At 39.4% G+C, this 25599-nt stretch overlaps 1 protein-coding gene across 5 annotated transcripts in view; it reads left to right on the top strand.

Annotated features, from left to right (window-relative positions):
- Positions 1-25599, top strand: part of DCLK1 (doublecortin like kinase 1) — a 352724-nt gene that overhangs the window by 262527 nt on the left and 64598 nt on the right. For 3 of the 5 annotated variants that reach the window (XM_050766067.1, XM_050766068.1, XM_050766066.1), the window contains 3 exons: positions 4321-4415; positions 19892-19976; positions 22980-23088. In XM_050766067.1, the coding sequence (XP_050622024.1) occupies positions 4321-4415; positions 19892-19976; positions 22980-23088 (289 nt within the window). Of the gene's footprint in view, positions 1-3174; positions 3405-4320; positions 4416-8434; positions 13360-19891; positions 19977-22979; positions 23089-25599 lie in introns of those variants that run through there. The other 2 variants (XM_050766069.1, XM_050766070.1) reach the window with 2 other exon arrangements.

The raw sequence follows: 25599 nt of genomic DNA, 5'->3' as shown, positions 1-25599 counted from the left end.
TCTGTACGGCCAAGAGGAAGAGTCTGAACAGAGCTCTGACCCTAAGAATACAGGCTGTTCCCAATGTTCAGACAAGTTGTGTTCCAAAAACATTTGATTGTAAATGACTTGTCTGGCACTTGAGTTTCATTTTTCTAGAGATGGCCATGCAAATAGAAGCACTGAGCCCAGTGGTTTTATTAGGTTGGTGCAAAAGTAATTGCAGTTTTTGCTTTACTTTTAATGGCAAAAACCACTTTTACTATTGCAACAACCTTACCTAAAGGAGGCAGATCCAAGGGTCCCGGCGGTAGAGAGAGAAACCTAGACATCCTTAGCCCTACAGACGCGAGGAGGGTTCTGGACATGCCTTGAGGTGCCGGGACCGGCCACTCATAGGAAAAGTGCGAAGTTTTTTGAGTAAGACCTAAATGAAATCCAGTTTTAGCTCTGCCATCTTCCAGCTGTTTGTCTTTGGACAAGTTACGCCACTAAACCTGTTTCTTCATCTAAAACAGAAAACATTGTACCAACTTACATGGCAAAACTGGTGTCACCTAAGGTGCTTCCGTTCAAAGTGTCCAAACTCTCTGTGTTCTTGCAACCATGCTGCCTTTTGGCCTTAATCTTCTACAGCCAATCAATTACCAAGTTCTATAGTTTTTACCTCTTACATTTCTCTGGAATGTTTCCATTTACCGCCACCCCATGGCACTACCCTAGATCAGCCACGTCAGCATCTCTACCATAGGACCCTTAAATGTGCCCCACTCTCTCCTACCTTGACATTCTCCTTGCACCCAGTATTGTTTCCCTGTAATCCACTCTTGACAGGGCAAGAGCTCTGAAGAGCATTTTCAAATGCAAGCCTGATCTTGCGACTCCTGCTTAAAATCTTTTTTGTTTTTGTTTTTATTGTTTTGTTTTGTTTTGTTTTTGCTTCTCATTGCCCTTTGGATAAAAACCAAACTCATTAACATGAATTTTAAAGCCCTGCTCACTATGTGACCCCTGCCTCCATCTCATTCCTGAAACTCCTCCCCCTCCCACCGCACATACTTGCTGTACTAACTTATTTAAATCTCTTCAATGCACCACACTGGCCTCCTTTCTTGCATCCAGCCCTGAAACAGGGGATCCCTGGGCTGAGGACACTTTTCCTTCATTGTGCCCTTCCTGCTTCACCAGGCTAACTCCTGTATCCACTGCCCTCTATGAAGGGCATAGGCCAACTCTGACTCTGTTGGTTATTAGGATTCCAGTTGCAACACCCAATACTTCTGTTGATGGCTGTTGTGATACCTTGGCTCTTGTCTTCTCAGTTTAGAAGAATTTAAACAAGAGACATACAGCAAAGGAGATGCAGCAGAGAGTCATTCATTGCAAAAGAAAAAGAGTATTTTGAAAGTTAGATGCAGAATGAACAGTATACCCTGAGAGAGTTCAGGGTGAGCTGCTTGTAAGGGTGAGGCAGTGTTGATTATTGCTGGAGAAACCCCCTTTATGAGAGTCTTACATGCTAATTCATAAGGAGATGGGAAGAGGCGTTGCTAGTAAGCATGTTCTGGGTGGTCCTCTGGGTGCACATGCGCTGTAGCTGTACGTGCATGTTCATATATCACGTGTCTCGTTAGCATCTTAAATCTCCACCCAGGGGTGTGTTTTTTACTATAAATGAGCAAAGGGTCAGTTTGATGACAATTAAAATCAAAATGCACATGCTCTAGAGAAGGGACAGTCCCTCCTGAAGATAGCTTTGCTTACATGAGCTCAATTACAATGCGAATGCCAAGGCTTACTGTATTGGCTGTGAGGTCACCACCACTGCTGCATCCCAAGAGCATGGTCACTTCCTTGACTATCCTGCCTCACTTCCCCTCTCAAAATACTTTATTGTAATTACTAGCTTAGTTCTCTGATTTACCTGTAGGCTAAAGGGCTGACACAGTAAGGCAAGGTAGTAGTAAGAGTGCAGGTTTTGAACTGCCTAGGTTAGATTTTGCTCCATATTTGTTTGTCAAATGACTCATCATCTGTAAGCCTCAATTTCCTCACCTGTAAAATGGGTGGAAATGATACTGCCAATCTTACAGAGTTATTGTGTGAGTTAAATGATGTAATATACATACATGCTGATGCATATAGATGCATATATGTGCATATATAAAAGGTTTAAGTGCATTGACTGGTGCATAAAAATGCCTACAATAAACTGAGATACACATATAATGGGTACTTACTAAATATGTACAGACTTTTATTGTTTTGTTTTGGTTTTTAAAGCAAAGTATTCCTGAGACTGTTTTCTTGTGAGTCCTTTGTCTCTCTTTCTTAATTTTCCATTAGCTGGGTAAGATCAGAGTCTCAAAGTAAAAAGTGTTAACACTGTGTTCGCTTCCCTATTTGCTCATTTTTTCTGCCAATCTATGTAGCCTTCAGGTATGACATAAAGATGTGCAGTAGAATGCGGGTGGGCAAAGAAAATATATTCACAAAATGTGTTCTCCAGCCAACCAGTAAGGCATCCCTTCCTTACTAGTTGTAGGCTCTGCTTCTGCCTTTGTCTTTAATCCTTGCCTATTTCTGAGCCCCTTCCTTAGAGGCTACTGGCTGAGGAAGTCTAATGTGATGAGGTCCGAGCGTGAAGTTCACTCAGCAAAGACAGGAGAGTGGCATGCAAGCAAATTAAAGCATTCTTAGCTTTCCAGTTCACTCTCTCTGCAAAAAAAAAAAAAAAAAAAAAAAAAAAAAAAAAAAAAAAACATACATAACTTTTTAGGCTTCTATTTTTAGGAGTTGCCAAATACATTTCAAAAGCAAAACTACAAATTAATGCAGCATGGGGTATGTGACATTTTTTAAGGTCTTTGGAGGAGATGACAAAACAAGGAGCTTCCCACTTTCCAGGGTTGTAAGTTTTTGGGAAAACATCGAGTGCGAAAAATCAATAAACATCCTACCTTGCCACTGAATTGTGTAGGGTTTCCGGATTACCTGGTAGTCACCAGGCTTTAGAAGAGTTATTGTCATTTCGATTTTCAAATGAGTCACTGGATCTCTTGCCCCGAGGGCCACTTCATTATGATTCAGTGCAAAGTACTGACAGCACCGGGGCTTCCGGGAAGGAGTGGTGTCGGGCTGGGGGTTGCTGTTGGCAAGAGGCTTAATTGACACCTTTGATGTAGCCTAAGACAGAACCTGCACCTCCCACTGCTGCTTGGGAGACGTCAGCTTTACGCAGAAAAGGCATCTGCTGATGAATCCTGCATCTCATTCAGCCTGCTCTGGGAGCAGCCTTAGCCATCCTTAAACTCATCCAACCAATTCCCGTTTCCGCGGGTGCTTGGCTTAGTGCTGAGACGGGATTCTGCCTTTGGTATTCAGGTCCAACACTAAGACTGTGTCCATGTTAGAACTCATAGAAGGTAAGTGAAATGCATTGCTGCTCTCCCTTGTGGAAAGCGTTTATTTTGCACCCTCAAGAATCTATGTGTCTCCTGGTTAATTCTACTTCACTGACTGTGGGGCTATAATGTTGTCATTTTTACAGGTAAAATAGAGGCGACCTGATACATCTTTATAAAACCATGTCTTTAAGTGTTTCATTCTGTTGTCAGAGATGATGTTACTTAGAGAAAAGAATTGCTTACTTGAGTTCTGTGGCTTTAGTTCAGTTTAGTGCAAATATGCATAAAACTCTTGAGAATTGGGTAGAATTCCAGTGATTTGAACTTGTTAGCAGTTTTTCTTTTCAAAGGCAGCAAAGAGAAACTGTGAGGAGTTTCTCAGCGTCTGTGGCCAGTGACTGTCCTGTTCAAGTCAGGTCCATCACAATCAGGCTGGGGGGATGGACAAGACAGAGGTGGATGCAGGACATTTTTCTAGAAGTGGGTTATTAATTATACAAATACAGTGATCTATTTATCAGGTCATTGGAATGTCACTGGTGATCTGTGCTTATATTTATTCCTGCTGGGTAGTACTAGGTAGCTAAACTGAAGAGTTAAGAATGAACCTCATTGAAAATGTCTCAGGACCATACATTCCTAAAGTCCCTGCTGGCACAGTTAAAGGCATCGTTAATACATTCATCAGGAAAGTTGTGAAAGGTACATCTTAAAAAATAATTCTGTAACCTACTGCTCTGTGAAACACAGGATTTGCAAAACTGTGACTCTCTGAAGGCTACTTCCCAAAGCTCTTCCTCAATGTACACATGGAAGGGTGTCTAGAGTTCTAGTACACAGGTCTCTATATAATTGTTTATTTCCTGGAGATGATTTGTCATGAAAATTATTTAACGTGCCATTTTTCTCTGTGTGTGATTCTTTGTATTTCTAGTTAATGGAACCCCTGGTAGTCAGCTCTCTACTCCGCGCTCAGGCAAGTCGCCAAGTCCATCACCCACCAGCCCAGGAAGCCTGCGGAAGCAGAGGGTAAGGAAATAAGCAAGCTGCTTGTTTCAGACTTGTCTCAGCCTCGGTGCAGAGTGGTACAGGTGCCAGCAAATCGTGCTGCTCGTCTCTAGGTGATATCTAAGCTAGAAGAGGAGGTGACCAATGGGGAGTTGCTTATTGCTGTGGTTTAGCTAGAACTCAGGGCTTTTAGCTTCTCTTTAACCTTGTCCAAATCTTAACTCAGAAGAATGCACCTTTGCTACTTCACTTTTACATACTCCTCTTTTTGTTCTGACTGCAAAGGCTTTATTAGCACTAGTTTATAAGCCTTCTTAGTTGTGATGAGTTTGATTAGATGTCACCATTAAGGGAAAGAAGAAGTGCTGTGAATGGAGGGGAGGGCCCTGGTGGAAAATTGCTTATGGTACAGATGGGGCCCCGGAGCAGCAGAGGGTCCATGAGGTAGGGGATGGGAACCTATGACACGTGCTTTTGTGGATGAAACCCACATTGAGCACCTTTTCATCACTACTTGCATTTATGGGCAATTTGGCTGAGCTTGGAGACCACAGTGAAAAAGTTACTGGAAACTGTTAGCTTCTCCATGCTAAGGAGGAGGGTGAGGGTTAGCGCTTCTTTCAGGTTGGAGAGACTACTGTTCTTATCCTGTCACAACCTGTACTGTTTGTCTTTTCCAGTAATACCAAGGCAAAAATAAAAGTAGTGGGAAGGAGGCAAAAGGGGAGGTACAATGCCAAAAACGGAAGGCCCTTTATGGTCCTGATCTCAGATGCAAGGTCGGGGGAATGTACGCTTCTGGGAGGTTTCATGATGGTGCTCACCGAACACTTTAATAAGCGAGGACTCCTTCCAGTCTACTGCACTCAAATGCTAGATTCTTGACTTTGGTTTCTTTTAATATGTGTTTTAAAATAAAACTTCTGCCGGGCGTGGTGGCTCAAGCCTGTAATCCCAGCACTTTGGGAGGCCGAGACGGGCGGATCACGATGTCAGGAGATCGAGACCATCCTGGCTAACACAGTGAAACCCCGTCTCTACTAAAAAAAATACAAAAAACTAGCCGGGCGATGTGGCGGGCGCCTGTAGTCCCAGCTACTCAGGAGGCTGAGGCAGGAGAATGGCGTAAACCTGGGAGGCGGAGCTTGCAGTGAGCTGAAATCCGGCCACTGCACTCCAGCCTGGGCGACAGAGCGAGACTCCGTCTCAAAAAAAAATAAAAATTAAAATTAAAAAAAAATAAAACTTCTGAGTTCCATAAAATTAGGTGTCATCCAGGATGGAAGGCCCTCTCTTCAAGATTTCTGCACAGGTTGTGTCTTTAGGCTGCCAGACGTCTAAGAGTGTGGAGCAGGGAGATTCATTTGGTCCCTAGCTCCTTTGGAGCCTGTTGCACCAAATATCAAGTTTGGTTATCTTTCGCCACTGATTCACCTGGCATCAGGTGGAGCTTGTTTTGAGTGTTTGATGAAGCCTGGGATCTGATGCCAGCTTGTCCACTAAATGGCCATGGTATCTTAGATAAGCCTGTTATCTTTTCTGGGTCTCCGTTGGAAACACAAAACAAAACAAGAAGGCTCTTTCCAGATAGAAAGTCCAATACTTCTGTTCTACTTCCATTTGAGTGTTTTCACTATGGTTTTTTCTTGGCCACAGTCTAATTTGGGATTTTAAGGTGTTGGAATCATTCGCGAAAAACTCAAAGAATTGGCCAAATTTATTTACTCTCCTAAAGGCCTGTCCTTGAGTGGAGGAAGAGCTGGTCAGTCATTCTTTTCTTGTAAACATCATGCAGTGAGGCATCAACCTATAGGGACCGCCATTAGATACAGAGCAGGAAGGGCCCTCTTTCTGAGAACATTCTCTCTCTTAGAGTGTATGCTTTCTAGAGGACACCTAGCATAGAAATCCCTCTTTATACTTTGAGCTAATTGAACTCAGATTAAGGATTTATTGGTGTCATTTATGCTTAGTTGTTGAGATTAAGAGTGATTGGGGATTCCCACTGCTGATGGGAGCTTCTCTCCCTGCTCGTTTATTGAGGAGACCTCCATCGTAGGGATGTAAAGCTATGCTCAGATGTCCCTTTCTTGGCGGAATGGGGCTAGAATTCGCTTCTGCTTTCTGTATTTCCACTTTAGTATGATTTTGTCCAATTGAGGCAGAAAATTTCCATTCAGCTCTGTGGCTATTGGCTTATATAATTAACATTTCCTGTACTTGGGGAATGATTATAAGATATGGCTGTCTTATAGATTCTTCATTTTACCATTTAAATGATCAGTGCAAACACCATACTTGAGAGAAAAAAAAAATCCCATTTGTTTTAGGAGGACAAAGGGTTTATACCATCTGAAAACACTTATTGAGCACATGTTGTGAGGCAGGGCACTGGATATATTCTAAGATGGTTCCATATCCAGGCTTTTGAATTTGGGCCATAAATGAACGTCCGCAACCATGTGCTGTGTCAGTGTATGAAGGCATTCCCAGCTGCTTTAGCCAGAGCAGCTTTCATCTTAGCATGTAGGCAACTGCATCAAATAATCCCTCCCAGTTAAAATGGGCCTAGAAGATCCCTAAAAACTAATCCTGTTTCAAATTTGGTTAATGGTCTTCTCAAATGGTTGGCTATACTCCTATGCAGGAAATACTGACATAAGTGAAAGATGGCATGTGCTAAAAGAAGACACTTCAAAGAATAAATTAACTCTTTTTACTGCAGATTGGAAAACAGTAGCTACTTCTATTTTTTCCTTCGGTGTTGCCTAGCAACATAGCCAAGAAAATGAGTTGACTACCCTCACCCCAACACACACACACACACACATGCACGCGCACACACCTTGCCCCCATTTTAAAAATACAGGAACATAAGGTGTTTTTTCAGAAGGAAGGTTGAGACATTTGACTGGTTTCTTTACAAATAAGAAAATTTAGTTTTTACTTATATTAGTTACAAAATTTAATTACCTTTTTTTCTTCTGTTAAAATCACATTTTTATGTTACCTCTCTTGACATTTTGGAATAGTCTTATACAATGAAAAACCTGCATGCCAGACATTTCTCTTCATAAGCATATTCGTGGCAATGGACCAAGTAACCTATTTTTCCGAAGCAGAGTTATTTAAGTTGCTGTCTACAGGCGTTTGACTGGTCTCAGAAGCAGAGCCTGGAGACTCTTTTCCCACTCATGAACTTTTTTTGGTCCCATTTCTTAATCCATCAGGAAGAAATGTGTTGTGTTATGTAGGCTGAATGAATCTCCCCATTATACTCCCACATCACTGACTTTTGTAGATTATCTGATCAGTCAGATGATGTGAGGAGTGGGTGGTACAAAACAGGAGAAAAGCCAACTCTAGACGCTCTCTGCAGATCTGAGCGGGTTGCCTGGCTACCAATCGAGATCTAGTAGCAGGAAGGGGAGGGAGGAAAAGAGAGAGGAGGTGATGAGTGAGTGGTCTGTTGGAGAACAGGGAAAGAACATTGGGAAGGGATTTGGGGTGAGGTGGGTTAATTTTGCACTCTTTCTGTCGTCCAAACATAATATTTTGAGAAAGCAATGCTTTCTTGGGTTTTATGCTACATGCAACTACAACATTTGAGTTGCTGCTCTGGGACCAGAATTTGCTGAATGCCATCTGAGCCTCCTTATAAATTATTTTATCTTGAGGTAAGCATGTTCCTTTTCTACCAAGAATGGGAAGGAAATGGTCAAGGAAGAATTGCTTAGTCACACAGTAGTGGAGGTGACCTTCACAGACCTCAGGGGCTATGCAACTCAACAGGCATCAAGGAAGGTGAAAGATTATGAATAGACCAAGAGGCATTTTCTTGCTAATAAGGTGAAACCAGCACCATTTTGTTTATTTAGACGGTTTCTTTATTATTATCTTTCCTCCTACTCCAAGTTGGTGACTTGAAAAGGTCAATAATATTAGAAACCGGGGATGCCCATTCAGTGTTGCTCCCACGAGAGCCACAGGGCACCCAAGAAAGTTGAGTAAACAAATCTATACCGCCCTTCATCTTGCAGGACCTGTACCGCCCCCTCTCTTCGGATGACTTGGATTCAGTAGGAGACTCAGTGTAAAAGAAACAATGGAGCAATGTATATGGTTTGTGATTGGGTGAAGGTTTCACATTTCCTAAGCAAAAGTCTAACAGCAAAATACACAAAAGAGTTTTGCATACCTTGAAATGGTAAAAGACCAAATCATACGAAAGTAAATATGTAGGCATTTTATATTCATGATGTTCAACCTTGAAATTGAGAGATTTTAAAAAATATCTCCCACATTGATTTGATTGGGGAGAATCTGAACACAAAATGCTGAGATTTTTGTGCAGCGCCTGGCTCTAGATGAATTTCATTTACGGACCCAATATTGAGTACAAGAACACACTAATCGTGTGGCAATATAGAGCCAGAATTTCTGTAGATGGAGTTTTCTTCTTAATTATAAGTAGGCATAGAGATATAATTTTTCTGTACTTTCTGCAAAGCATATTAAAATGGCACTAGTAGGCATATTTTTTCTTAAGGTTATGTTGTTTTTTAAAATTTGAATTGCTGGTTTTTAGAGGTATTTTTATTGCAAAATAATAAAAATGCTTGGGTAGATTTTTTTCTCCCTAGACAGTAGAAAAAGCTACTTATTGTTTTGTGGGTTAGTATATTTGAGAGAAAAAGAAAAACTGTGACAAGGACACATCTCATAAAGACTCTAAAATTAGGCGTTAGGAACTTTCCTTGTTTTTGTTGTCAAGTAAATTTTATTTTTTAAAGTTATTTTAGTAGAAACAGTATAAATTAAGCTTAAGCTATATGCCAACATGAAGAACTTGGCCAATGGCATTGCTATAGATTGTATAATTTTTTCTTACAATCATATACATAATTTTTTAAATGTGTAAAAACTAAAGCTGGGAATTTTTTTTTTTTCATACAGACCTAAAAAAAATTGTATCTGGACTTTTTCCAGGAAATCCATTTGAAAAGCAAGATTCACTTAAATGGTGCTGTATAAATCAGGCCTAGAGTATCCAAATCTCCACTCTGAAAAATTCTCAATCTTGCTGGTGTTTTGGAAATTTTCATATGCAAAACTCCTTTTGTGTTAAACCAATTAAGTCTATGATTATAACCCATTGTTAAACATTAACCTACTAATTCTGCTCTTCTAGTCCTCTATTTTTAAAAAATTATAGTCAGCTTTGCTTAAACATAAAATAATTATTTTAAGTCTGAATGTTAAAAATTAATTTAATATGTATAGTCTATTGTATTTAAGCCATATCCTAGTGGTCATTTACTTTTACTAGTTCGAACACTAACAATTTAAGACTTGTGAAGCATGGTTTTGATATTCTCCAGGCTTGACATATCTCAGTAGGTGACAAATTAAAAATGTTTGATGCCATTTCGAGGCTTTTACATGATTGTTTTTCAAATTTTACTTGAAAACAATTTTCAAATGTTTGATTCAAGATGGAGAGAAATTCAGTTGTCACACACTGTTTTAAATGTTATTGATTTATCTCCCTGATAAATTGTTCAACTAGCAAATTTTACCATCTGGTTTATAGTTACATATGTTACCATCTCACTTTACAAGCGAATAAAATATTCCAACCAAAAGAAGAAGAAGAAGAAAAAACATCCAGGCAATCTAACAGCATTTGAAAACTTAGCCCTATAATGATTAGTGCCTCATTATGCTGTCTGTTGGAGAGAAAGACATTTCTCTGGCAGGTTATTCAAGAGCTGCAAACTGAACCATTCCATCTTGAAAGAACAGTTCATAATAATACCTGTTCCAGGCTTCAGGTTTTAAAACTGTTTCCAATAGAAATGACCAGAGACTCCTGCTGAGATCAAAGGCTGCTTTGTTTTAGCTGAAACAGTAAACATCTGTGAGGTTGCCTATGCTGGTGTCTGTTTTAGTTATGTCTTTGTAAAATGCATTACTTAATACAGTTGAGTCCATAAAAGATTAGTATGTATTTGACTAAATTGCCAAAAATGCAAAGAAAGCAGTGGAACAGTTACTTTAAATCTGGTGGGGTCAGATGGTTGAGAACAAAAATAAATTCCAATAATTTTAACTTCCCTGCACTGTCAATCTTATGGACAACTACTTCTAGAAAGGTCCAATAAATGCTATTTGTTCTAAGTGGTAGATATTGCCAATTGATATAGAACCCATGGCTTTGTTTAGACAGGGCAAAAAGAAATTGAACTTGTACTAATTGCCGATAGATATCATGGCCAACTTTCCATTCGAGCAGTTCCAAGGGAAGTGCTTTCCACAGCATTTAATCTCTTGAACATATGACTTCTATTAAAGGACTGTTCAGGGGCTATATATATCATTTACTTTTTGAAAGTAAAGTCCCTCAGAGATTGAAACAGCACACCATTTACAGTCTTTGAGATCTCTTTTTTATGCAAAACATAATTCTATTAAACTAAAGCAGAAATAAAAAATTCTTAGCAACAAACCAGAAGTTTTCAGTTCATTGGTGGAACAGAATTGGTGATTTATAGGCGCTTATGATTGACTTACTTATAGAATTCTTTATAAAAAAATCCGGCAATGAATTTTTAAATTGTTCTACTGAGCAGGGAGCACTTCAGCAATAGCCATGCAGTTTTGTCCTAATGATAATCCTAAATGTGCTCTGAAGACTTCGTGCTGTAGTTCAAAGTTCGATACTTTTTCACTTGCTCTCACTTCTTTCTTAGACGTAGACATTGTAGAAAAAGGTATTAGGAATATTTCCCTGCTTTCAGCATTTTAGAAGTGCAAAACTGAAAAATATATAAAGTGTGAAGTTCAGTGTGAACTCAAGACTATAGTTCTGAAAGCCACATGGTGTGTTTTGTCTTATTTAATCATCTAGGCAGGGGGAGAAATCTACACTGTTTCCGTACTGCCATAGAATTTTAAGAAGTGTCAGGTTCTCTCATTTGTATACATCCCTGTGCACATATATTGGCTCATCTAAATATTAAGAATCCAAAAAACATTTTCTAAAACCGTTTGAACCAGCACTAACGTACTATATATGTACCCTACATAACCAGCTGTGGAATTTCCAACACATGCCCTGAAGATCTGTACATGATTGGACTCTTTTTTTTTTCTTTCTTTTTCTTTCTTTCTTTCTTTCTTTCTTTCTTTCTTTCTTTCTTTCTTTCTTTCTTTCTTTCTTTCTTTCTTTCCTTTTTAAACTTAAAAACAATGAAGTGTGCAAGTCAGATTTCTTAATGGAAGTAAATGAAGATATAGAATAATATTCCTGAAAATTCCACATATTTTAATTCTTGGACTGCTAAATTTTTCATATGTGGCCATATATCTATACAGGTGTTTGGGTGTTTATGTAAATTTGCCAGGCTTGGTGTGTATGTGGGTATGCTTCTGTAAGTATCTGTGTATGTGTATAAACCATCAATAGTAAAGTATAGTATTTGTGATACAGCCTTATAAGTGACTGGCTCTTGTGGAATTATATATAAAATCTTCATGTCATAAAGTGTTACTCTGTGACATACTAGTTGGGACATGTTTAAGTTAAAAAACAGTTTGCTCAACTAGTATGGCAAATGGTTCCAAATATTCAGATGTACTGATTTATCAAAAAAATTGAAATTCAGCCAAATCCAACACTGTGTTAACTATTAAATGTAAGTAACATTAATGTTTATATTGATTTATCTTTGTGTTCAATTATTAACAAGATTGAATACTATGACTGACTTTTTTTTATTGTGTGTTTATGGATGACTTGTAGTGATTGTCAGTCACTATACACTAAAAAAATGAAACCCTGATACAGTTGCAGATTGTCAAGTATAATGTTGGAACATAAATAGAAGAGAATCCAGAGTATATTTGATATGAAGTAAGTTTAATAACAAAGCCAGATAACCTGTAAGGCGATCCTGTATGTTCTTTCAAAACTCTAACCTGTTGACAAATTATGAATATACTTGCTGTATGTGTGTATATATCTACATAAATATATACACACTTGAAAATGTTAATTGGATGAATTTACTATATATGCATACATTTGCTCATTTATGCATATTTGCATTAGCCTTGCTAGCATCGCTATTTGTGCATGTTAGTGATAACTGTCTTTGATTGAAATATCCCACAGAGGCATAGTGTGAAAATTAGAGATATATTGAATTCAATATACCAATTGCCTGATATAGTGTGTTGTACTGTCAGTTGAAAAATATTTGTAATTTTGTGCCTGTTACGCATGTGGAAAAAAGAGGAAATCAGAGGTCCTCACTATAATTTTTAAGGGTGCATGACATATGATGTCTTTAAAATACGGTTCATTTTAGTAAAGATGATGGATAAATTCCAAGATAGTATAAATGATGCATGTAATACATGAATGTTTGTATTATATATGGCCACAAAATGTTTTTGAAGCCAGGGTAGTAGATATCTAAAGGTTATAGGCAAAGAAGTATGAAAGTTAACTTTCTTGTGATGTGTTTTTGAGGAGTTGATACTCATCAGTAAGCAAGGAATTGAGTTTATTTTTTCTAAGAACTCTTTACTTTGAAATATATTATGAATGTTGTAAATTTGGATAACATTTTTATAAAGAAGTTAGATACTTTCTGCTCACAGTTTCAGTTGATTGGATGTGTATTCTCTTAAAAAAAGCATTTGGTGTTAAAACATTTGACACAGCAATATATTTTTAAAATCCATCAACTGAGGCCATCAGCAGAGCTTTATAGAGCGAAGCATTGACAAAATGTTTCATTGAACTACCCAATTTTGAAAGTTCAATTACTTTGTGCTGTGGTTTCATTGCAAAATGTTGTACCTTGTGTTTCACACTGGACCATGTTATTCCTCTTGAAGTTAACTTTGTGACACTTACCACCTTAGAATAACTATATAATAAACAGGAAAAACTGCCTATGTTGTTCAGTGAGTTTCTTTCAAAAAACTTGATAAGTAGACGCTGCAATTGAAATGACCACGTGTGGGGTAAGGGTGACCTTCACAATCACGTGTATGGCATTCTTCTGTTGTAATTAGCATCAACAAGTGATATTTGAGAGACTACAGAATGGTACCACATAGCATCTGAAGTGTAAAATACTGACAGTAATAACAAAATAAGATTATCTGATGAAGAATTCTGTTTCAGGTAGTTGCATTAAAATCAGGACTCTACCTTCCTTTCAGGGTTGCCTTAAAGGATGAATTTGTCAGACATATTGATAACTCATTGAAAAGAAGAAATTAACATGCATTTTTAAAACCACTAGTGGTCTGCTAGGCTTGAAGGCATTTTTCCCAAGGTGATCTAACTTGCGGGGAAAAAAATGTGCATGTGTATGTGAGCATGTCTGTGTGTGTATTTATACAAGCTATTTCTTTTAAAATCACTGGATAAATATATAGTTTTAAAAATAAAGTTAATTAAAATAATGATAGTAAAATACTTGACTCTCTAATGCAGAACAAAAATCATACTATATTTCATTTATAAAAGGAAGATAGAAAAGGATGTTAAAGAGGATAGGAAATTCTGCTGACCGAGCTAGAAAAAAATATATATATATTTTTGAGACAGAGTCTTGCTCTGTCACCGAAGCTGGAGTGCAGTGGTGTGATCTTGGCTCGCTGCAACCTCCGCCTTCTGGGTTCAAGTGGTTCTTGTGCCTCAGACTCCTGAGTAGCTAGAATTACAGGTGTGTACCACCACGCGCAGCTAATTTTTGTATTTTTAGTAGAGACACGGTTTCACCATGTTGGCCAGGCTGCTCTTGAACTCCTGACCTCAAGTGGTCCTCCCACCTTAGCTTCCCAAAGTGCTGGGATTACAGGTGTGAGCCACTGCGCCCAGATGAAAAAAATATTTAATATTATAATTACAATATAAGTTCCAAATTCTGGTTTTAAATCTAACATTTTCACTAGTTTTACTTTAATCTTCAAATTATATTTGCTTTAATTGGTTCTCTGTATTATTTCCTTGATGAATGTCCACAGCAATGATCACAGCAAAATGTAATCAGTGTCTGTAGCAATAATCATTGGAAGGAATGTTTCCAAATTTATAAATATTTCAAATTGTAGTTACAGTTTCTTAATATAACCAGAGTTTAGCATAAAATGTAGCAGGTGCCTAGAAGAGTGGTGAGCTCCCTTCATTACAGGTTGGGAATCCCATTTGAGGAGTAAATCATGGAGGGAATTATTCTATCCAGAGGAAATACAGTGGATGACTTCCTGGGCTGCTTCCAAACTACGATTTCATGAAGGGTGTAACTCATGAGAGGAGGCATGTGGCTACCAAATGGCACAGTCTCCTTGGGACAAATGGTTCAGATTATCAATTTATAGATCTTGGCTTATATGAGTATAGTGAATGGACAATTGAGGCCAGAAAAACTACCCAATACAATACAACAAACAGTATAGATCTAGTTGTAACTAAATGCATTTGTCTTTGAAATCTTGGCTCGCATGGTTTCACTAACAGCCATAACACCGTTGTTCCGTTTGCATTTTCGCCTCCTTTCGGTAAACCAACTTCATGAGTAACAGTTCTCTAGTCTTTTGAAAAATTTATCCAAATCTTTATGATAAAGTTTTACATTTTTCAGTATTCATTCTTACTTATGCTCATGCTTATCTGTGCCATAAACTTTATTTAGGCTGCACGTACTACTATGAAGAGTGCAGACAAAGGAATTGGGAAAAAGCAGTTCCTTTGTGCCTTGTTTCAAATAGTGGAGCCTTATTAGTAATTGCAGAGTGATGCCTTCAACTTACTGTTCTATACCCACTTGGGAAATAAATAAATGTATGGCTTTTCTATATCATATAGAATCCTGTGAGTTTCAAGCTCTCTTCACCAAGATTATTATTTAATTTTGTTAGAGGTCCTCTTTAGAGCTTCTGTGCATCTAAAGTCAAGATCACCAAGACAACTGTTTGAGTGTGTTAAAAATGTATTGCTTGTGTGTCCTTTATAAGATTGATTCAGAAATCATATGCCAGTGATTACTTGATTTCTAAATTATTTTTAACCATTTTTCAAATCAGTATCAACTCAGTAAGGTAATAATTGTATGCCAAGATAAAATGTGAAGTGGAAATGGTGCAATTATCCAGCCAAAGCTAAAGTGTGGTGAGATTTTTCTACCTTGATTAGATCAATTCTCTCAATTAGATATTTTCAAAATCTTCTTGCAGCGTGGACCCCAGCTGAGTGACAACGTTAATACAAATGGCAAGAGTAACTCACACCATTTAAAGTGAACTGTTTTCCACTACATCGTCATCAGATACATCTTGATAAAATGTGGTTAGAGTTGTTATGTCAGCTTTCTCGCTTACTTCAAAAAGTGTGATATGTTCTCCATCTGTTATATGATCCCAAGCTCAATAGCTACACTTAGGATGTGTTCTTACTTAGGGCAGTGCTTTTATGAAGGTGTGCCATAAAAGCATCCAGGTGCCAGCAACCTTTCCAAATGGTTCCCATTAAATCTGCTTGGAGGGGAGGGGGTGATGACATTTCAAATGTCACAACATTTCTCAGAGCAGCTAATTGCCCTAAATTCTGAAATAACTGTACATTTTGTACTGTACACCCAGATGCCTTGGAATTAGCAAATTGAAGCAAACATAAAATCTTGTTGGCATGTGGACTATAAAATGATTTATCTGCTCGGAAAAACCAAAAAGGTAAATTAATTTCATTTACAAGCAATGAAAAAATATAGGTGGGCTTTTCAGCTTCTGTTGGTTGTAAAGAAAGGCTGGTTAATCTCATTAAGTTAATTCTAAAGAGCAAGCACTTACACATTTTGCCTTTACTATGTTTGAAATCCTTCCGTTGGACTTATGGATAATAATAGAAATGTTCCAGCAGGGTCTAAGTTAGTATATTTAGGTGGATTAGGAAAGAATTGCTGGATTATCCAAAGAGTCATGCTGATTACTGGTATGGCTTCAACTGGGAGACAGAGCAAAAACATTAGGAGACCAGATCAGAATCTAAAAGATAACAGGCTGGGAGGATATTAATGTAATAAAGATGACATTTAATGTGGGGAAATGTGAAGTCCTGGACTTGGCCCAAGACAACCTTTCAAACACACACCAGGGAGACCTGACACAGCTGTGGGCTCATTGTAAAGGTGAAATGCTATGGCCTCATCCACATAAGCCAATAAGATCTTGAAGTTAATTAATGTTCTAGTCACGAGAAAGAAAACTCTATCCTTCTCTGCTTTGTGCTAGTCAGAGCACACCCAGAATATTGCATTCATTTTTAAGCACCAGGGTTTTTTTTTTTTTGTAGAGACAGGATTTCACTGTGTGGCCCAGGGTGGTCTTGAACTTGTGGACTCAAGCGAGCCTCCTGCCCCAGCCTCCCAAAGTGCTGGGAAGACACAGATGGAGACCAGTAGCTATTTTCAAACACCTGAAAGACTGTCATGTGAAAAGTGGATTAGACCTGTACTGGGCAACTCTGGAAATCAGAGATAAGACCAATAAATGGAAAATGTAGAAGGATATAATTTCAACATAACTTACAGAAGAACTTCCTTTATTTTGCCTCCTATTAATGATGAAGGGCTGCCTCCGGAAGTACTATGTTCAGTACTAGAAGTATTTGGACAGAGACCATCTGACCACCCACTAGGATTTCTGTAGGGGGCATTTGGTCTCTGGGTGGAAATGGGGCGGAATAGGTAATATTTAAGGTCCATCCCAGTCCCCCAAACTCTCGGAATCAATGAATGGTCACTATCTTGGAAAAGTATTTAGTATTAACTATATTACTTCTTTGGGAAAAAAGAGATAACACTATTAGAAGTTTAATACATTGATTTTACTCTCTTTGAGCATAACAAATAAAATGAAAGCTTTACATTTTCAGAGAACTCTGTATGTCCATAAGTATATTTTTCTCTTAACTGCCCATCATCTGTTACTCTCAAGCAGCAGAAAATTTGAAATGACTCAGGATACATTTTCAGAAACACAAAAATACAATCATAACGTTGAAAACAAGCAGTCACAAACATAAGCAACTTGTGTTAACCCTACTTTTTCCCCCCCTTTTTTTTTTTTTTCTACCAGAGCCTAAAATCCTTGAGAGGTTTTTGTTCAGAAAGCAGAGAAAACCCAGCTGGCATTGTGACAAGCATTCAGGGATCGACCATTTGGTGGCACTGTTAAATCCAATTCATTAGTTGATAAAGCATTGAGTGAATAATAGCCCACAAGTTTATAGAATGTTACAGTTTAAAAGATGTTTTCATGTACTATGGGTCAGAGCTCTGTATCGAGTACCTGATGTTCTTGCTAAAAGAACAAGCTTTTGGAATTGAGTGTCTAAATTGTGAACATCTTTGCTAGGAAACATGCTACTGGTCTATTAATTTGGTGAAAGAATGTGTCTTTGTATTCTAAATTTAAAACACCACGTGACAAGGCAGCACCTGCCAGCCTAAACCACACCATGTGTCTCCATTATGAAATACCATTTGTGCTGCTGCTGGAAGAAATTCAAGGACCCGAAAGCCCAGAAGAGAAGGTCTACATTGTAGACATTTACTTAGTGCTTCTCTGTTTAGAACGCCATTATGTCTGCAGCAAAAACAATGACCCAGAGGATGAAGGATCTCACTGTTCTGGAAAACACACACTGTCCCCTCAAATGTGGTTATGTTTATTTTCTTGGGTTATTGACATAATAAATCTGCCTTGTCTCAGCCTCATACCGCAATATTATAAATACTAGATTTTCACAAAAAGACGTTCATCCATAAAAGTCAGCAAAGCATGACTTAGAAGCTCCTACATTTATAGTCCCTTCCACAGAGTGGATTATGGGCCCATAGTGTCACACTAAGAAAAACTCTGTGTCAAGGTGACACTCTTAATCCGTTTTTCTAGCCTGACATGACAAATGTGTGCTGCTGGTTACAAAAGATAGAAAAACGGCTCAAGTCACCAGGCTTGCTGAGGGGGGATTTTTATAATATTGGAAACAATGGGCACATTACACAAACTGTGTGGTATCCAGGGGTATACAAGAGTCATCTCGAAAATTTTAGCCTGTTCTTTAGGAAAGCAGATGTGCTATTGCTATTACATTAACTTTCATCCCAATGGTGTCAACTGTGAGCTTTGATGAACTTGACCAATGGGACATGCTTATCTAAGTCACACCCAGGAAAAAGTTCCGTGATGTTTGACTTAGATGGCTCTGCAGTGACTTAGGCAGCATTTCCCCAACTATATTAATCTTTTTAATGAAAACTAAAATCTTTGAATCTCCTATGCAGGATACTATAGACCATAATGAAATTACGTCAAACCTGTCTTTCCTCCTACTTTGTACATACTTTAAGGCTGAATGGGTTGGGGAGGAGGTTGCAGGGAAACAGGTAAGCAGAGGAAAAACAGGTCAGCTTTGCTTCTTACCACCTCTTCATTATTAATTCAACTACAGATGCTCTTTCCCTTCTCTCTGCTCCACAGACAGCCAGCACCATGAGCCAATGCCGCCCGCCCCCTCACCGCCTCCTGCTCCCATCAGGCCAACCAAGTGGATAAACCCAGGGAAACAGAAGGAAGATCTTTTAGGACAAGCTGTGTTCACTATTTAGAAATAGCATTGAAATGTGCAAATTGTTTTCTCAGGAAATAGATGCAGAGATGGAAACATTCATTGTTAAAGTACTGCCCCATAGCCAGTCATAATATTAAATATTTGGTACTGTTTTGTCCTCTGAGCTCTCTCATACAGTTGGTTACCCTGTTTGCTTTCATGGGTCTTGGGTCAACATCAAACAGAACTATAAGGCCTAGGCTTTTATTCTTGTCTTTATTTTAGACTTATTATGTAACATTTAACAAACCAATAACCTACTCAGTGCTTACGTTTTGATCTCAAAATAGAAATGACAACCCCACTCTTTAGCCTTTCTCCTAAAGTTGTGGTAAGGTGGAGCATTTAATTTTTTTTTTTAGGATATTTTATAAAAACAAACTGAAGAGAAATGTTTTCTATTGGAAAAATAGAAAAAATAGTGAATGGGATCAGAATGGTACCACATTTGAGGGCCATTTGCCGAGAGACTGTGGAAGAGTCAGGTGAGATGCTTGAACTCTTCCAAACCCAAAGAGTGAGCTAAAGGACCCTGATTTTGAGCAAAAGGAATAAGAAGTCATGGAACATTCAAGTTCACAATAACCAGCTTGATCCTGTTATCACAGTCTATTATTGGTTAATAGGGAGAGAGGGAGATGTGGCCCCAGTTGAATATGCTGAAGACGTGTTTTTCCAAGTGTTAAGTTCAAATCCTCCCTAGCATGGGCAAAGGTTTCTCTTGAGATTCCGAGCTGGGCACGGCCCCTGGAAACTCAGGCCTTCTGACCCAGTTTTTGAATTACCGGTTTCTGTTCCCCTACAGAGCTCTCAGCATGGCGGCTCCTCTACTTCACTTGCATCCACCAAAGTCTGCAGCTCGATGGATGAGAACGACGGCCCTGGAGAAGGTGATGAGCTTGGGACTTGGTATCTGAGGAGGCAGAGGATGGGTTGGCTAAATTTACTCCAAGAAACTGTAGCTTCTCAAGCAGAATGATGTGGACAAGGCTGAGCAGCTCCTGTGGGTCAATCACAAGGGGATAGGGTTGAATATGGTGCCCACCAGGGATTGGTATCTGCTCTGTGAGAATGGGAAGGGGAAGTTGGCCCATTTTGGAGACATTTCCCATCCTCTGAGGGCATATGTATCCTAAGAAGGCCAGCTATTGCCCGCTTTGGAAATAAAAGGGGATCGCTGGGATCATGGCTGTTTTTGTTTTCCCAAACCCTGTTCACTTTTAGTGTTACTTTAAGTGAACAAAGACCATTCAAATTTAAAGACAATTTATTCTTTTGACTGTTGTAGTCTCACAGATGTACCCTAAATTAAGTGAACTCAATACATGAAAATATGGTTTTACAAAAAGAATTGGTGGAAATTGCAAAAATATCCTTGAGCTAATTCACTGCAGAACATCTCTGTGATGTGGTCAAATGATCAGGATTCCAGAAATGACTTTTTCACTAACTCACTGGATTGTTTTGGACAAGCATCTTCAACTCTCTGCATCTTACTTCCTATCCTATGAAATGGAGATTGTGAATCACACCTATTTCCTTCCTGAAGGCTATTATCAGGTTCAAATCAACTACGGGGAAATATTTGGAAAGGATAAAAGTGATACCATCAAGCCACTGTTAAGGAATCCACTTCTCTTATTTGTGTTAAATGATATGATTTAAATTTTTTTTTTTTTTTTGGCCAAAAAGTACCCTTTGAGAAGTGCTTTTATTATATTAAGTGAAATATGTGATTTACAGTGTAATTATTTTCTGACTACATACAATGCAACATCAGAATTTTTTGTACTTCCAGAAATATGAAAACCAGCCACCTAGAAGTCTCTTTTGTTCCAATGTGTTTTGTATTTTTTAAATGAAATGAAATGGTTCTTGATTTAAACCTTTGGCTAACCCTTTTTTTTTTTTTTTTTTTTTTTTTTTTTTTTTTTTTTTTTTTTTTTTTTTTTTTGGAGTCTCGCTCTGTCTCTCAGGCTAGAGTGCAATGGCGCTATCTCAGCTCACTGCAACCTCCACCTCCCAGGTTCAAGCAATTCTCCTGCCTCAGCCTCCTGAGTAGCTGGGATTACAGGCATCTGCCACCATGCCTGGCTAATTTTTGTATTTTTAGTAGAAATGAGGTTTTGCCAGCTTGGCCAGGCTGGTCTCAAACTCCTGGTCTCAATTGTTCCACCTGCCTTGGCCTCCCAAAGTGCCGGGATTACAGGCATGAGCCACTGCACCTGGCCTGGCTGGGCCTTCTTAACCAAAAGTGAGAAAAGATACCTTTTATGAATAGTTAGGGAAAAAAATCCCAAGCCATGTGCTTTCAATGCGTGTCTCAACTCAGTGAATGCTCCCACCAGAAGGCAGGATGGAAGTACCTTCTTCCATTTCCCACCTGCAGGGTCACACTTGTACCCAACAGCCAAGGAGGGTTCCTTTCTTAGCCACATAGTAAAGAGCCTTAAGATTGTGTCATGTGGGAGCTGTTTTGTAAATTTGGGTGCTTTGCAGTAGACAAAACTCCCCTGGCTGAGTCCTTCAAACAGAGGCAAAATTGCAGCTTCTTCAGAGGGGTGAGATGGGGGTAGGGGGATTGGCTCCAGCCCTCACTTTATTCTAGAGACCACCTAGATGGCTTCTAGCAGGGTAAGAGGGAAATGTCACCTGTAAAGGGGTGAAGAGACTGTACCAACGCCAAGGACAAAAGTAGCAGCAGCAAATGTCCTACATTTGTTCAATACTTTCTAGAAATTTCATCCACTCTAGAATTCAGATTGATGCCAACTGAGCATCATTATAAATCGAGAAGAAAGGCCCTCATGCAGATATCTAATGATTGTCTGTCTCCATTTGATTATGGGTCTCCAACAACACAGAGCAAGTATGAATACAAAAACTACTAAGAAAGCCCATTCACCACCTAAAGTTGTATTCTGAGGAGAGATGTTTAGTCTCAGTTTACGATGAAAGGTCGGAAGAGGAGTACATTAAGAAAACACACCAGGGTTCCATCACATTTTGCATTCAGGTTGCCTGAGGGAGAGCTGGGATTTATCACTTTAAAGCATGTACATTTTAGAGTCCAGCTATAAAAGGCTTTTTACACCCTTAAGATGTTAAAGGTTATTCAGTATATTTACGTGACCTAACTGTGGCTTATTTAGTTTTATGGCCTTAGATATTTAAAGCATATTAGGCATTTGCAAAATATTTCAAAATGCATTTTCAGGGGGAAAATGTGTTGTGTTAGTGGCACTAACATAATTGAAACTACAAAACTGTTCCATTCACAGACATAATAGATATTGTAATTTTAACTCAACATCTGCTATGCAGGTTGCTGGTGAGAACATTTGTCTAAAGTCTGCTCGTTGATACTGAGGACGGGTGGCCATCAGTGCTTAGTTCATAAGGAATTTTATGGAGATTTCCATTTCAGGATGTAGTAAAACTAACTGTCCAAACAGCAGGCAATTTTCATGCTTGTACAATGTCAAGCAGCCCAGAGTCCCTTGCGAACTGCAGTTGCCTCCTGCGCCATACATGGGAATGCTATTTTTCTGTACACAGTGGGTATTCAGTAAACACTATTGATCAAATTGGCATGAAGTGAAAGGAGCAAAGCTTCCTCCTGAGAATCCCCACAGCATCAGAAAACGCAAGTTTCTCTTATATAGGTGGGAGTGGACCCCTTACGTTTCTTTTTATTTTATCATTTGTCTTAGTAAAATCTGTTGAGTATATACAATGTCAGCAAGGGAAGGAGGCGGTTGCCTCACTGTACAGAGAATGACATATCGATTCTGAATCCGTTCCAGTCAATTAGATGATACTTTTAAATGTTTCCTTGTGCAACATCTGTGTTCCCTTTTCCACCAATAAAAAAGTATTAATGATTCTTTCAGAAGTGTCGGAGGAAGGCTTCCAGATTCCAGCTACAATAACAGAACGATATAAAGTCGGAAGAACAATAGGAGATGGAAATTTTGCTGTTGTCAAGGAATGTGTAGAAAGGTGAGAAGAACGTCATTTGCATCAATACTTAAGGGTTACATTTGGCATTATGTTTTCCAAGATTGTGTCTCTATTTCCAGTCTGTGGTACATATGGAATAAGTTAGTGTCTCAACCCCACATGCAAAAGAAAGACCCATCTAACAACAGATTTGAAAAATGTAGTGATACCTGGGGACAATCTATAAATTAAAGACTTCGATTTTTTAAAATGTACTCAGAGAAACGTTGCCAGCTTTTCAGGTAAGCCTTTTTATTGTTGTTAAAAACCATATTGAATAGTTTTTCTCACACACTGTTTATGACATATTTCGTAGAGGTCAGAAAGTTCTTGTGAGAGTTTATGTCTGTAATGCATACTAGCATAAGATGAAATGCATCAACAATCATCTTGAAAAGCTTTAAAATGCATATGTACTGACCCCAGCAGAAGTGGTATTTAATACATTAAGATGTATTAAAATGAATGAACCCGGTACTCTGTGGGCCAAAGGGAAGGGTTTATCCTGAGGTTCTAGATATCTAATCGAGGACGTTAGCTGGTGGCTACTAGACGAAGAAGTGACAACTGATAAAGTTACAACCCAGCTACGGTGGCCTCAAGCCCTCCACTCGGTGTCACGTTTGGGTTGCTTTTCCCGGGCAGCTGCTTGCTTTAGGGAACCTGGTCAGCCAGCAGCTTCTCAGGGCTGGCGGGCAGAATATTGAAAAGTCGGGGGAACTAACCTCTTTCCTTGAGGGACTGTGTCCTCTGGCTTTCTGGGGGCTGGCCTGGGGTGTACACACTTCCTTGTCACCTTTCTCGGCCTGCAGTGGGGCTGGACACCCTGCCCATTCTTAATCCTCTGAGAATCATGCTCCTGAGCTCCACTCAGAGAGGATGACTGAGGAGAGAAGACAGACGAGAAGGCTTTGGCCTGGAAGATCTAGACCTTGCCTCCGCTACGGGCTTTGATTCAGAAGCACAGGTTCCTGCCATATTAAAGCTGGCAGTCTCTACAGAGCCCCACATCTCATGAGGGTTCTTCATTTGGCCAATAGCCACTTGTGTGCTCCCGGCACCCCTTGCGGCTCTTTGGAAGATGCTTCCCCAGCTCAGGTAGCAGAGCGCTCCTTATCGACCTTTGTGCAGTGGGTCTCAAACCTTGCTCTACTCCAACATGTCAGCAAGGCTGGGATATTCCCAACAGTGACAGAGACCCAGCTGAGCAGCCACTGTGCATCCAGGAGGGTCATGAGTCATAGGGAGCTTGAAAATCCCTGAGTCCATGCTGCCAAGCCACGGTTCTCCTCTCTCCCTCTCATTCCCCCACCTCTCCACGAAGCTTGGCCATTTGGCACATTTGTGCCGAACATGAAAAATGTCCATTGCATCCCTGGGCCTCACACCTCCCAAAGCAGGAGCAACCTTGCTTTGCTGAACATAAACTATCTACGAAGCCCTTAATTTGTGACATTTCATTTAATTAACACGATACTTGCATAATATCAGTGTTGTTGTCTCCATGTGATAGATAGAAAGCACGGACACGTTAAGTGCCCAAGGTCAGTCAGCTAAGAAGTACTTAGCAAGACACAGGTCCGAGCCCAGCTCCAAAAACCACACTTTTAACCACTACTCCACTGCCTCTAATAAGGAGTCTCCCATAAGACTCTGGCTTAGCTGAGCCAAAATCACACTTTCCCTTTGGTCCTGTACAAATAAGACTAAATTAATTAGGGAAAGCCATTCCTATGGTAGTGGATAGAAGCGTGCATGCAAATGCATGTGTGCTTCTATAATTTTGTATTTCATTGATGCTTTTACTGATAGTAAATCTAGCTCTTTTTGGCTTTATTTCCACGGTAGCAGAAAACCCCATTTCTAGCAGATTGCCATGCCCCTGAGCTGTGGGGTGTCTGGTGATTTGCCAGCATCCGTCATCTGTTAAGTCTGACATGGTGGCATGTGCTGTTTCTCCTAGCTAGTCCTTGGATCGGGCTGGTGTCTTAGTCCAACAGGGCTGGTCTTCTCACAATAGAAATTTCCCATTTCTCCATCCAGAATCAATTTGTTTCTTTCTAACTTGGATTGCGTACGTTTTGCATGAGTTCCCATCTTGGGTCTCACTGTATGAAACTTCAGAACCTAAACACCAGATTGCTCCATGAAGTTAGTATTCAGCTCCCACTGAACGAGGACATATGGCATGTGCCCTCTCTCCCCAGAGGTATCACAAAACATTCTTCTAATATTTTCCAGAGGTCCAAGAAAATAAAAAGCGAGCTAAGAATGTGAATGGCACACATTGCTTGCGGGTACATTCTGCTGCGTTTGGAAGGATGAATATGTATTACCAAGGGTGACTATGCCCCTCCTCTGCTAATCATATCCTGTCACAGGCAAGATTTATCTACAACAATGGACACAATAACGATGTCTTTCTGTGGTCCTGTTCCGGTATAGTCTTTGGCAGCTAAGTCCATTTAGATTTCTGCCTATGTTCCAGGAGTAACTTCGTGAGTGGCCTCT

This window comes from Macaca thibetana, chromosome 17 (assembly GCF_024542745.1).
Source record: "Macaca thibetana thibetana isolate TM-01 chromosome 17, ASM2454274v1, whole genome shotgun sequence".
NCBI classification, from domain to species: domain Eukaryota; kingdom Metazoa; phylum Chordata; class Mammalia; order Primates; family Cercopithecidae; genus Macaca; species Macaca thibetana.
The sequence above is the reverse complement of the archived record's forward strand: the minus strand, read 5'-3'. Positions and strand labels throughout refer to the sequence as shown.